Below are 14,391 nucleotides of genomic sequence, written 5' to 3'. Positions count from 1 at the left end.
GCTCTCTGTCCATGAGATTTCCCAGGTAAAATACCGGAGTGAGTTGCCATTTCCTTCTCCAGCAGATCTTCCCAACCTAGGGATTGAACCTGCATCTCCTGCTTGGCAGGCAAATTCTTTACCATCTGAGCCATCAGGGAGGCCCAAGTTAAATAAGCACAGTGACAATATACAGCCTTGACATACTCCTTTCTCAAATTTGAACCAGTCCATTGTTCCATGTCCCATTCTAACTGTTGCTTCTTGTCCTGCACACAGGTTTCTCAGGAGTCAGGTATACCTCAATTAAAAATAAAACCCATTAGTAATTGCTTGTCATCTTTAAAAACTGAACATGTGACCTTCTATTTGTAGAGTAGGAAACTTGTGACCTCCCAGACGTGAGCCATGTTATAGGCCTTCACAACTTAAGCAGAATCATGCTTTGCTTAACAGTGTCCTGCACACTGCCCTTATTACTGGATTTAAGAGCCAAGCTTGTGGTTTTTATTTCTTGTTTGTTTGTTTTTTAAGTTAAGTTTATAGTTAAATTTTAACAAGATTCCATATACTCATTTATAATTTCATAATTTTAGCTTTACACAGCCTCTTATAAATCCAAGTGATGGATTTTAGTTTTGTGTGTGTGTGTGTGTGTGTATGTATGTGGTGGGGAAATCTGACGTAGCAAATCCACATTTGCTGGGACATTTTGCTGTTAAAACTGATTTGATTTTCTCAGCAGTCAATTGGTAAGCTAAGAGGAGAAAATGTTGCCCTAGAACAACTTAATGTTGCTAAGATACTTAATGTCCTAAGTATCACATCAGGTCACCAGTATTATTTAAAGCCCATTTTACTGTTCCCATATACTGCATTGGATATATATGCAGGCAGACCCCTGGGACAGCTATATCCTAGTTAAAAGAAAATTCTTTTTCAGATCCCAAATATTTATTTTATGGTGGGAGGGCAGACAGGACAGAAACTAGTTTTTGATAACTTGTTCATTTGAGAACTTGTAACCACTCAATCTGTAATTTTAGTTAGTTCTAAATGTGGAGCATAAGCAGAAGTCTTTAGTGAAGAGAATCTATCATGTAAATATTTCTGTAGGTGCACATTTACAAATTTAGCTGTTTATATTTATTAATTGCTAGTGAGTGAGTCCTTTAATTATATGTCAACTATGTATCAGATACTGATTTAGAATCTGTGAATGAAAAACACAACTCTTTAGTGGAATGGCTAAAAGGGAATGATGCAGGGTCATGGCAGAATTTTCTTTTTAAGGTGAGAGAGGCTTGAACATATACATTAAGGGATCTCAGTTTGTTTCAGAAAAACATTAAGGATATGGAGATTAAAAACAATAGCTTATATAATAAGATTTCAGATAAGCCAGAAGGAGATGGGTAGACTCAAATAGTCCCCTTCCTTTGAGAAGAAGAGACGAGAGTGAGTAGATATAGATAAGTTTATAGTTTGAGTATTTGAGAAAGAGCGCATAGAAGATTTCCTGTTTTTACTTAGGAGTAGGAGATAAAATCTTGCTGAAAAGGAAATTGAAGTGAGAATTTCGTAGGAGAGCCTTGATTTAGAATGGTGGTTGTGGGAAACTGGGAACCAGTGTAAGAGATTTGCTGAGCAGCCCTGTGGACCTTGTGGAAGTTGAAAGTGGTATACTTTATATGGTTATTTTTTCCTCAGATTGCTACATTTTCTGTGTATTGGAAAGAAGGAAAATGGTGAGATTGGTCTGGGAATTGTCAGAGCAGGTACAGTGGAGTTGAGGATGATAAAATAGGGTAAGTGATAGGCCTATGGATGCCAAGTAAGGAATCAGAAAGGAAAGGGATCTGGTAAATTTGACAGCAGGAGAAGTTGCGGCCCATGGTCTCAATAATATTAATGACCAGGGGTAGTGACAGTAAGGGAGAGTACACTCTGGAAAGATAGGAAGTGGCGTATGTTGGAATTTAAAGACAGAAAAATGCGAGTCTGAAGATGGTGCAGAAGGACTGAAATTGCCACTGAGACACTATGATAGGTGTGACAAGTTGTGTAAGAATGAGAAAATTATAGCTCAGAAATTGATCAAGGAGGTAAGTTTTGGGGGAGGATCAGGCTTCTGTGAGGACAAGAGGTGAAGAGAGTGTTCTGTACAGGGTTCTAGATGAAGGTGGACTTGTATATGATAAAATTAGGGGTTCCTGATAACTTTATGGAAAGGTTTTGGGGAGAGTTAAAATTTATAATATTGAGCTTAATTAATCTTTTCTCATTGTCTCAGACTGCTGTTTTTATTAATAGTTCCCTAAATAAGTTAGGGGAATGAAGAATGAATTTTTATTTTCTAAAAGAGCTGAGACCATGATTTATTTTTTCACTTGATTACTATAGGAAAATGCTTATGCTGGATGATTTTACTTAATTTTCAAGTGTTCCAGGCTTCAGAGAGAGGCATCTTAAAAATGGGAGAGAGGAAGATAAAATTGCTTATCGGTGATCAAGTTCCTTTTCACGTTCTCTTTTCTGTAATAGTGAGGTTATAGTTGTTAGAATTGAACTTTGATTTTTTTTCCCACTTAGCATATATGGCTGAGTGTCTTGTGCATATGGGTTAGGTTAGTGCTTCCAAAAGTGAATGACCTGGCATCCATATTTGTGATGTACCTTAGTGAATTATAGTTTAGATTTGACTGTTCGGTGGCTCTGTGGTTACATCATCTAGTTTTAACTTAACTACTTCTCAAAAATTGGTTAACTGGCTTAAAAAGATTTCTGTGAAAAAATGTTTTATGTGAATAATGCTAAATAAAGGTATCAGTACAAGTGAACCACCAAGTAATCATAGAACTACCTCCTGTTCTTCCCAGATAGTCATGTCATATGATGAAAATACTGACCACCCAATCTGAGCTGACAGCAAGTTCAAAAGTATCAAGAAAAGTATTTAAAATATAGTTCACCTTAGAAAAATAAATAAAAGATGGTTCACTTTTACTAATGTTAGCAGTGAGCCTTGATGTATGTAATGCGCATTGAGATAATAAGGAAATGAAAATATTGTAATCAGCAGGACACTCTTAATGAAAGCATCCAGAACATAAGTTCTGTGATTTTTCATGAATATTTAAGTCATATGATGCTCAGTCCGTTGTTTTTATAAACTGACTAATAGTGAAAAAACAAAAAGTTACATACCATTGGGGAAATGCATGTTCTTACTGACACAGTAAAACACACTGAAATAATATCAGGACAAAGTAAAATGTATTTCTTGTTAGCAAATACTGTTGAAAGGAGTGTAGTAAACATTGCTGAAGAGTTAAAAGAATAAAAATATAATCCTGCAAGTAGGATGTGTGGTACATTAAGTTGGAAGAATATAACTGCCTCAGCTTAGAGTATTTGTTAAGATTCTGCTTCAATTAAAAAAAAAATACAGTTGCTTTTCTGAGAGTCACTAAAGGAAATATATACCAGAAATGATATATTTGCAACAATGATGACTTATTTAATAGAATTTTTGTTGTTGTTGTTTGGAAAGCTGTGTAAGACTGTCTACTGATGGAGTGGCTTACTTTTCAGTAAATGTGAGGAAATGGAGATAACATCACAAATGAAATGAGTTGATTGCATCATTAAGAGTCAGGCTAATACAGGAAAGGAATTGAAACCAGAATTGCTTGAAGTATTAATAATATTGTTGTGAGTAATTTTATAAAAAACACAACCTTTAAAATATATAGAATCTTTGTAGTACTTTATTAAAAAGAGTCCTTCAACTTAATGATAAATTACATACTTTGGGGAAAATACAGCTGTTCGTCTTTAATCTTTTTTTCCTTGATGATAAATAGCTATGAATAGTATAAAACCTAGTACATACATCATGAAATTCTATTGATTTAAGGTAAAAATGATATTGTAACTGAATGAAAAGGCAACTGCTTTTTGAAAGAAATTTTGCTATGAGGAGATGATCTTAAAAACAGATGCTAAGAAATAGTTCTATTGTTGCAAGATTTTCTTTTCAAAAACAATGTACATGACCTAAATGTGTATTGACACACTTAAACTACATGGAAATAATTTCCTAAGATTTTGAATACATTTAATAATAATGTGAAAAAATGAAACTTTCTAATTAGCTTGTAAACTGATACCAGGAAAAACAGAAATTTGGCAGATGAATTTTGATAAAAATTTTGCATAATATAGTGACTTGCCATGTTAGATATGGACCTAACAGACGTAGAAGATACTAAGAAGAGATGGCAAGAATATACAGAAGAACTATACCAAAAAGATCTTCATGACCCAGATAATCATGATGGTGTGATCACTCACCTAGAGCCAGACATCCTGGAATGGGAAATCAAGCGGGCCTTAGGAAGCATCACTAGGAACAAAGCTAGTGGAGGTGATGGAATTCCAGGTGAGCTATTTCAAATCCTAAAAGATGATGCTGTGAAAGTGCTGCACTCAATATGCCAGCAAATCTGGAAAACTCAGCAGTGGCCACAGGACTGGAAGAGGTCAGTTTTCATTCCAATCCCAAAGAAAGGCAATGCCAAAGAATGCTCAACCTATCACACAATTGCACTCATCTCACATGCTAGTAAAGTAATGCTCGAAATTCTCCAAGCCAGGGCTTCAACATTACGTGAACCATGAACTTCCAGATATTCAAGATGGATTTAGAAAAGGCAGAGGAACCAGAGGTCAAATTACCAGCATCTGCTGGATCATCGAAAAAGCAAGAGGGTTCCAGAAAAACGTCTATTTCTGCTTTATTGACTATGCCAAAGCCTTTGACTGTGTGGATTGCAACAAACTGTGGAGAAACAAACTTACAGAGAAGGGAATACCAGACCACCTGACCTGCCTCTTGAGAAATCTGTGTGCAGGTCAGGAAGCAACAGTTAGAACTAGACATGGAACGACAGACTGGTTCCAAATAGGGAAAGGAGTATGTCAAGGCTGAATATTGTCACCCTGCTTATTTAACTTCTGTGCAGAGTACATCATGCAAAATGCTGGGCTGGATGAAGCACAAGCTGGAATCAAGATTGCTGGGAGACATATCAATAACCTCAGATATGCAAATTACACCAGCCTTATGGCAGAAAGTGAAGAACTAAAGAGCCTCTTGATGAAAGTGAACGAGGAGAGTGAAAAAGCTGGCTTAAAACTCAACATTCAGAAAACTAAGATCATGGCATCCAGTCCCATCACTATATGACAAATAGATGGGGAAACAGTGACAGACTTTATTTTTTTCAGGGGCAAAAATCACTGCAGATGGTGACTGTAGCCATGAAATAAAAAGACACTTACTCCTTGAAAGAAAAGTTGTGACCAACCTAGACATCATATTAAAAAGCAGAGACATTATTTTGCCAACAAAGGTCCATCTAGTCAAGGCTATGGTTTTTCCAGTAGTCAGTCATGTATGGATGTGAGAGTTGGACTGTGAAGAAAGCCGAGCGCTGAAGAACTGATCCTTTTGAACTGTGGTGTTGGAGAAGACTCTAGAGAATCCCTTGGACTGCAAGGAGATCAACCAGTCCATTCTAAGGGAGATCAGCCCTGGGATTTCTTTGGAAGGAGTGATGCTGAAGCTGAGTTTCAGCCAGTACTTTGGCCACCTCATGCGAAGAGTTGACTCATTGGAAAAGACTCTGATGCTGGGACGGATTGGGGGCAGGAGGAGAAGGGGACAACAGAGGATGAGATGGCTGGATGGCATCACCAGTTCGATGGACATGAGTTTGAGTGAACTTCAGGAGCTGGTGATGGACAGACAGGGAGGCCTGGCGTGCTGTGATTCATAGGGTCGCAAAGAGTCGGACACGATTGAGCAACTGAACTGAACTGAACTGATCACCAGTTTAGAAAACCCTAGACATGGGGTGCAATCATTTGAATCTGGTATCAGCTCTGTTGTTTCTGTACAATGTCAACATGGGCAAGTCATATAAGCTTCCCATAATAAATGTGTAAGTGTGAAAATGTTAGTACTTAGTTGTGTCCAACTCTTTGTGACTCCATGAATTGTAGCCCACCAGGCTCCTGTCCATGGACTTCTCTAGGCAAGAATACTGGAGTGGGTAGCCATTCCCTTCTCCAGGGGATCTTCCCAACCCAGGGATGGAACCCGGATCTCCTGCATTGTAGGCAGATTCTTTACCATCTGAGCCAGCAGGAAAGTCCCTAATAAATGTGTACTGGTCCAGTTTGGCTTGATCACAGATGATTAAGCTTTCTACACACATATCCGCATAAACAGATGAATGGTTTATTTGGTTGTAAAAGATAGAGCAATAGGGCTCCTGTAATGTAGTCAGATGGCTCTGAAAGGCTTGTCTGCACTACAGGAGACTGTGGGACAGCTAGAGGCACACTCCCTGGTCAGACTGAGGAGTTTGTAAGTCAGTGTAGTCTGTCAAATTGATGAAGCTGGAGAAATATTAAGGATTCCTTAGCTCTGAGCCAGCCGCTCTCCTCCAGGTTGCACAGCCATCCTTTATCTTCCTTTTGGATTTTTAATAGCTATCTACATTAACAAGAATGTGCAGAAAGAAAGGTTTCAGTTTAACCAGGTGCATACTAAACTGTAATATAATATGAGTAGAAATTATCTTAAACAGTCTCACTTTAACTCACGTGCTCTGTAGTCTTACCACATTCTCTGTCAGTTCCTTCTGGCTGTGCCCATGGCATAATCAGTGTTTGCCGTGCTTAGGACATTTTGTCTGTACCAGCCGAGCTGTGGGTGCTTACCAAGAATCAGTTGTGCTCATTTCTGAAACTTTTATTACATTTGTGCATATCCAGTGACATTAGGGCCAACTATTGTTCATGATCTCAGAGGAAGAGAGGGCTTCCTTATGTGTAACAGTTGAACATGGACCACCTACTTGTTGAAGTTGAACCCTACTTACTACTCCTTTGGAAAACTGTTGGGGTTTGCAGTTTGAGCTTGGTTTCCATGTGGTTTCCTGCTGATCACTCCAGTGTTCCCCTTATCTATGTTTTCTCATCTTAGAAGTGAGACTGATTCTTCCTTTAAGTTTACAGACAAGCAGAAAATTTTAAAGAGTATTAAATATGGAAACAGTGGAAGTAAATGTTCTCTATATTGTTGCTGTAGTCTTATTTTTATACTGGGGAATCTATGTGACTCATGCTTTAAGGGAATACTCTTCTTAGACTTTGGTCTTATTTACAAAATAAGATAACTCTGTTGCTTTTCTAATTTGGCATTTTGAAACACTATGACTTGAGTTATCCAAATTCTGAATGAACTAAACTTAAACCAGTAAGCTTAAACTAAAATCTAAGATGATGGACTAACTTCAGTGGTTTGGAAGATATTACTGATGGCAGAGAACTAGCATGTCTCAGGCCCTGTGGGTTATTATTAAAGAACCCTAGACTTGAAGTCAGACCAGTAGGTCTGATATCAGTTGGGCTATTGATTGTACTTGTCTTTGCTGCTCTGATCCTGGCCTGGTAATCTTTGGTTCATTTCACAGGGATTTATAAAAGATTTCTTGCACTTACAAAGGCATTAGGTTTAATTCACATAAAACCAGTATCTGTTTTTAGTACGCCTAGTTTTCATGAACATTAACTTCTTTAGTTAACACTTTTCATCTTAGTAAAACCACTGTCATGTGATTCTTAATTAAGCATATGTGGGTTATCCTTTTAATTGGTTATTAGCTTTTAGCAGCAGGGGTTTTAGCATGTATACATATACATGCATGTTTTGGGGTCATATGCACTTGAGTTTGAATCCTGGTCTACCATGTATTAGATGTTTGGCCTTTGAAAAGTTACTTAAATCTCTTGTTCGCTTGTCTCTATGAGAGCATGCGAATATGTACCTCACAGTAAAGGAAGATAAAAATAGAATGTGTACGGGCATATGGCATAGTAGGCTTTCAGTAAAGGTTCCTTTTCTCTATCAATTTTAAAATTTCATTCTATATCATGGATAAAAAGAGCAAAACGAATATAAGCTACATATTTATTCACTTGATGTGGTACGTCTGGAGACCATTTGCAGCGAGAGTGAGTGGGAAGTAACGTTTGCTACTGTGCCCTTCTATCGTTTCTAAAGTTAGATCACCCATTTCTTAAGTCCCAGCTGGTATTGCCAGATACTTAGAATTTGAACATTAATTCTATATGGTGCTGGGTATTGACTTTGGAATGTGTGGCCAGAAATTGGAGGAAGAAGAACCAGGAAAGTTGTAAAATGAATAAATAAATGGAGTTTATTTTGGTCATCTTGGCTCAAGTAATCTTTCAAAAGTAAGTCTAAGTAACATACCACTTGTTTTTACTAACAGAGGTGAGGGGGAAAAAGGGCATTTACCTTAATGGATTGTTATACTTTCTGGTTCAACATTTTTATCTTTCTTTTTATGTTTGTTTCTCCAGCCTCTGTTCCATCCCTGACCCACCTTTGTCGTTTGGAAATTTGGTCCTGTCTAAAACTAGAACACCTACAGTCTGATGGCTTTATCCGTCAATTGCCTCTTCCCAGAAGCCTACATGATTATTTGCTCTATGCAGAGGTTTTGAGGATGAATGAAGTTCCAGAACTGGCAGTTTTTCAAGATGGAGAAATCAGTGAAACCACTTAACACAGTTTTTGTCTTACTCTGAAAACCACCAAGATAAGGAGCCATGGAGTACAAATTCTTCACAATTTTATGGTCACAAAAGATGGTTTTTGTTTGTGTGGTTGGTTAGGCTTTAGAGGGCAGTGGTTTAATGGAAATATTTACAACTAGGCTACCTGGTAAAAAAAAAAGTGTTGTAAACATCATGTAAGTTACTTTATTGCAGTTTTATCATCAGTACTCTTTATGTTGTAATATTCATTTACCTAACCATTTTCTGCTTTATTCTGTTAATGAACTGTGAATGCTGCTTCTAGTGCTAAACATGGCCTATTTCCACCTATGATTCTGTGTTTACCTAGGGCTAGAGCTTAGAAGAAAAGGCATAAGTCTTCACTGGAAGTATACACACAGTGAAGTTGAGTATCTCTTATGTTTATAAAAGAACTGTATTATATTCTGTTCTCATCTCTTAATTTATTTGAAATTCATTGGCTTTTCACAGGTAAACTCAGGGGAGAATTCTCTTTTTAAAGACTATAGAAAATAAATCATTTTGCTGTTTTTTTTTCCCCCCAGTTCTTTGATACTCTTTTTGGCTAAAAAAAGATTCCTCTTTCTGCAAAGGCAAGAACAGACTTAAATTCAAAGACATGTTGAAAAAAATTAGATCGATATTGAGATAAATGTATATTTTACCACATTTACTTAGTATTAATTAGGAGACTGGGAGAGACATTTCTGTGGTATCTTTTTTAAAGAAAGAAAGGTATGTATTTCTGAGTTGCTCACGATCAGATGAAACATTGCAGGTCCATTCAGTCTCCAGATCAGAGGGCAGCTTTAATCTTATGAAGCAGTGGTTGCTAGTTCTGTTAATGTTATAGTGTGTTTCCTTTTTACTATCTGGGTACGTTATCAAATAGTCCATGAAATTTAAACCTTAGAGACTAGGTTAATGAGATACTACCTCATTGGTTTTACACTTGTTTGCTAGGAATCTAGAGTCAGAGAGGACTGAATATTGTATCAAGTGAGCTATGATAAGAGGCTGTGGGCATTTGTCATGAGAGAAAGGTTAGGAAAGCATACTGTCATGTTAGACAACTAGAGATGGGGTCCAAGGGAAGGCAAGTATTCTATCCTATTTGGATTCTGTGATTTAAGATAGATGGGAGTAGGTCAATCAGATTCATCTCTGATAGACTTTTGCTATTTGATAAAAGCAGTGATGATGGCATACCAAATGATGGAGACATTAATGTCCAAAAGGATAACTAAATTCAGCTTAGACTGGAACTACAGTTGCTGCCTGTGGGGTGGAAATAGAGTTTGAAGTGGGTATACATGCAGAAGTAAGGGTGTATAGGGAAGAAACAGGTGGAAATTCTAATAGTAAATTCTAAAAAAAAAGTGTGTACTATGTAGTATTTTTTAAATGTCTGTATCTTTATTTTTTTTAAACCCTAATAGTCTCTGCTTTTAACATAATCAGTTTTTTGTTAGGGTCCAGTGTACATAGAATGTTTATCTTGAATCTTTTCATGGTTTTTGGGTGAAATCTTTTCATATGTTTTTGTGTATGTTTAAATATGTAATAAATTCAACTGTTCATAACTTATCATTGAGCTCTTATTCTTAAAAACTTAAAAATATTTCAGATACATTAAGACCCTTAGTATTTAAAGTATAAATGATTTTATTTATTGTATACAATATCTTTCTTTTAGGCTGTTTTATAATACATAAATATTATTTTTATGACTAATAGCAAGGACTCAGTAAGAAATCCAATCCAGAAGTATCTAAAAGTAAGTAAATTACACTAACAACTTCTGATCAAAATGATACATCCTGGTAGTGTGAACTTGAAGCTCTGCCCTACATGTACCATGGTGCTTTAGTATTCTTAAAGTCTCAGTGAGCCTGATGAAGAACTCCATACAGTGGTTTTCTAATGGTGGTACATAGTATCAGAGCAGGACACAAATTGGTTTTAATAACAGTTGTCAAGAGTTTATCCTACATTGATTTGATGTTGTCCCTTAAGTGCATTTCCTGCTCAACATTCCTGTCATAGGACATCTTTCTGTGATGATTTCGTATAATAATGGTAATCTGGACATCACATTTTCTTAAGTAAACTTTTTATTGACATTTAACACATATAAGAAAAGTATACATATCATAAGTATACAAACTGACCCTTGAACAACATGGGAGTTAATGGACTCCTACCCTCTACAGAGTTGAAAATCTGCTTATGACTTGCAGTCAGCTGTCTATATCTCTGAATTCAATTATGGATCTAATCAAGTATGGTAGTTTGGATTGCAGATTGTGTAGTATTGTAGTGTCACTGTTGAAAAAAGTCTGTGTATAAGTAAACCTGCACCAGCTCAAACATGTTGAAGGGTCTACTATATTTTTACAAAATGAAAATGTCTGTGTAATCAGTATGCAGTTCAAGAAACAGAACATTATTAGCATGCTAGAAATTCCTTTTGTGGCCCTTTTAGTCTCTGTGTTCTTGCCAGAAAGGTAACCACTCTTCTGGGGTTTAGCACCAACAATCTGTTTTTCCTGGAATCATCCACTATGCCCTCTTCAGTTTCCTCCTACTTTTGTGTGCATTTTCCAATTCATTTATGTTATCTTGTATAATAATAGTCATTGTACATCATTTCTTTGTTTCCCTCTCCCTTTTGCCCATGTAGCAAGTGTCTTGATATGCAGCTTTCTGCATCCCAGATCAGTTACCTACCTCCATGTCCCATGACCACTTGTGACATTGATAATATGTTACATGATCAGTTGATATCTCAAACTTTGGATCTGTTCTCACCTAAGTTTATCTGTAAACCTGTATGAAAATTGTAATACTTCATAGATCTTCAGGTATAGTCTCAGGTACAGTTTCAAGACCTCTGAGTATTTTTGATTGGTTATTCTAAAATTCTACTATAATTGTGTTGGGCCTCAAAAGCTTATAAATAATAACTGTGATAAGAGTGTAAATAACTGTGTCTTCTGAAACAGTGGACTTGGTTCCGTCAGCATGAGGTATAGAAAGAAGTCGAAAAAATCTGTCTAAAAGTTTGTCTTTCATTTTTTATGCTCCTCTTTATTCTTGGAGACCTTCATGGATCACAGCCTTGTCTTGGTGAAGGGGCTTTTGTAACTCAATGAGGCTATGAGCCATGCTATGTAGGACCACCCAAAATAGATGGGTCATAGTGAAGAATTCTGACAAAATGTGATCCGCCGGAGGAGAGAATGGCAATCCACTCCAGTGTTCCTGCCTGGAGAACCTCATGAACAGTATAAAAAGGCAAAAAGATGTGTGATACTGGAAGATAAGGCCCCTCAGGTCAGAACGTGTCTAGTATGCTCTTGGGGGAAGAGTGGAGGGCAATTTCAAATAGCTCCAGAAAGAATGTAGCAACTGGGCCAAAGTGAAAACAACTTTCAATTGTGGATCTGTCTGATGGTGAAAGTAAAGTCCAGTGCTGTAAAGAAGAATATTGCAAAGGAACCTGGAATGAATCAAAGTAAATTAGACATGGTCAAGCAGGAAATGGCAAGATCGAACATCAATATCTTAGGGATCAGTGAACTAAGATGGATGGAAATGGGTGAGTTTAATTTAGACTACTGTGGGTAAGAATCTCTTAGAAGAAATGGAGTAGCCCTCATGGTCAATGGAAGAGCCTGAAATGCAGTACTTGGGTGTAGCCTCAAAAATGACGGAATGATCTCAGTTTGTTTCCAAGGCAAACCATTCAGCATCAAAGTAATCCAAGTCTATGCCCCAACCACTAATGCTGAAGAAGCTGAAGTTGACCAGTTCTGTGAGGACCTACAACACATTCTAGAACTAATACCCAAAAAAGATGCCCTTTTCATCAAAGGGGGTTGGAATGCAAAAGTAGGAAGTCAAGAGATAACTGAATAACAGGCAAGTTTGGCCTTGGAGTACAAAGTGAAGCAGGGCAAAGGCTAACAGTTTTGTCAAGAGAACACATTGGTAATAGCAAACACCCTTTTCCAGAAACCCAAGAGATGACTCTACACATGGACATTTCTAAATGGTCAATAATGAAATTATATTGATTGTGTTCTTTGCAACTGACTCATTTGAAAAGACCCTGATGCTGGGAATGATTGAAGGTGGGAGAAGAAGGGGACGACAGAGGGTTAGACAGTTGGATGGCATCATCGACTCAATGGACATGAGTTTAAGTAAACTCTTGGAGTTGGTGATGGACAAGGGAGGCTTGGCATGCTGCAGTCCATGGGGTTGCAAAGAGCTGGACATGACTGAGCAACTGAACTGAACTGATGGGACCAGGTGCCATGATCTTAGTTTTCTGAATGTTGAATTTTTTAAGTTGCCATTATCTTCCTTACTTCCACCATAGTTTGGCCTCAGGTCAAGCAACAGGAACCAGAGATCAAATTGCCAACATCTGTTGGATCATCGAAAAAGCAAGAGAGTTCCAGAAAAACATCTGCTTTGTTGACTATGCCAAAGCCTTTGACTGTGTTGATCACAATAAACTGGAAAATTCTGAAAGAGATGGGAATACCAGACCACCTGACCTGCCTCTTGAGAAATCTGTATGCAGGTCAGGAAGCAACAGTTAGAATTGGACATGGAACAACAGCCTGGTTCCAAATAGGAAAAGGAGTACGTGAAGGCTGTATATTGTCACCATGCTTATTTAATTTCTCTGCAGAGTACATCATGAGAAACTCTGGCCTGGATGAAACACAAGCTAGAATTAAGATTGCTGGAGAAATGTTAATAACCTCAGATATGCAGATGACACCAGCCTTATAGCAGAAAGTGAAGAACTAAAGAGCCTATTGATGAAAGTGAAAGAGGAGAGTGAAAAGGTTGGCTTAAAGCTCAACATTCAGAAAACTAAGATCATGGCATCTGGTCCCATCAATTCATGGCAAATAGATACGTAAACAGTGACAGGCTATTTTTGGGGGCTCTGAAATCACTGCAGATGGTGACTGCAGCCATGAAATTAAAAGATGCTTACTCCTTGGAAGGAAAGTTATGACCAACGCAGACAGCATATTAAAAAGCATCTAGTCAAGGCTATGGTTTTTCCAGTAGTCATATATGGATGTGAGAGTTGGAGTATAAAGAAAGCTGAGCGCCGAAGAATTGATGCTTTTGAACTGTGGTGTTGAAGAAGACTCTTGAGAGTCCCTTGGACTGCAAGGAGATCTAACCAGTCCATCCTAAAGGAGATCAGTCCTGGGTGTTCATTGGAAGGACTAATGTTGAAGCTGAAACTCCAGTACTTTGGCCACCTGATGCGAAGAGCTGACTCATTTGAAAAGACCCTGATGCTGGGAAAGATTGAGGGCGGGAGGAGAAGGGGATGACAGAAGATGAGATAGTTGGATGGTATCACTGACTCAGTGGACATGAGCTTGAGTAGGCTCCATGAGTTGGTGGACAGGGAGGCCTGGCGTGCTGCAGTCCATGGGGTTGGAAAGAGTTGGACACTGAGAAGCAACAGGGAGGGAACACAGCCCTGCCCATCAAAGAAAATTGGATTAAAGATTTACTGAACAGGGCCCTGCCCATTAGAACAAGACCCAGTTTCCTCCCTCAAGACAGTGTGTCCCATCAGGAAGTTTCCATAGCCTCTTATCCTTCTCCATCAGAGGGCGGACAGAATGAAAGCCACAATCACAGAAAACTAACCAAACTGATCACATGGACCACAGCCTTGTCTAGCTC

General features: G+C 37.9%; 1 protein-coding gene across 3 annotated transcripts in view; it reads left to right on the top strand.

Moving 5' to 3' along the window:
• ASB3 (ankyrin repeat and SOCS box containing 3) overlaps nucleotides 1-10,245 on the top strand; it is a 123,110-nt gene extending 112,865 nt beyond the window's left edge. For all 3 annotated transcript variants that reach the window (XM_027555268.1, XM_027555269.1, XM_027555270.1), the window contains exon 10: nucleotides 8,440-10,245. In XM_027555268.1, the coding sequence (XP_027411069.1) occupies nucleotides 8,440-8,645 (206 nt within the window). In that variant the 3' untranslated portion in view covers nucleotides 8,646-10,245. The remainder of the gene's footprint in view (nucleotides 1-8,439) is intronic.
• Nucleotides 10,246-14,391: the final 4,146 nt, after the last annotated feature.

This window comes from Bos indicus x Bos taurus, chromosome 11, assembly GCF_003369695.1.
Source record: "Bos indicus x Bos taurus breed Angus x Brahman F1 hybrid chromosome 11, Bos_hybrid_MaternalHap_v2.0, whole genome shotgun sequence".
NCBI classification, from domain to species: Eukaryota; Metazoa; Chordata; class Mammalia; order Artiodactyla; family Bovidae; genus Bos; species Bos indicus x Bos taurus.
This window is presented reverse-complemented; position numbering and strand designations above follow the sequence as displayed.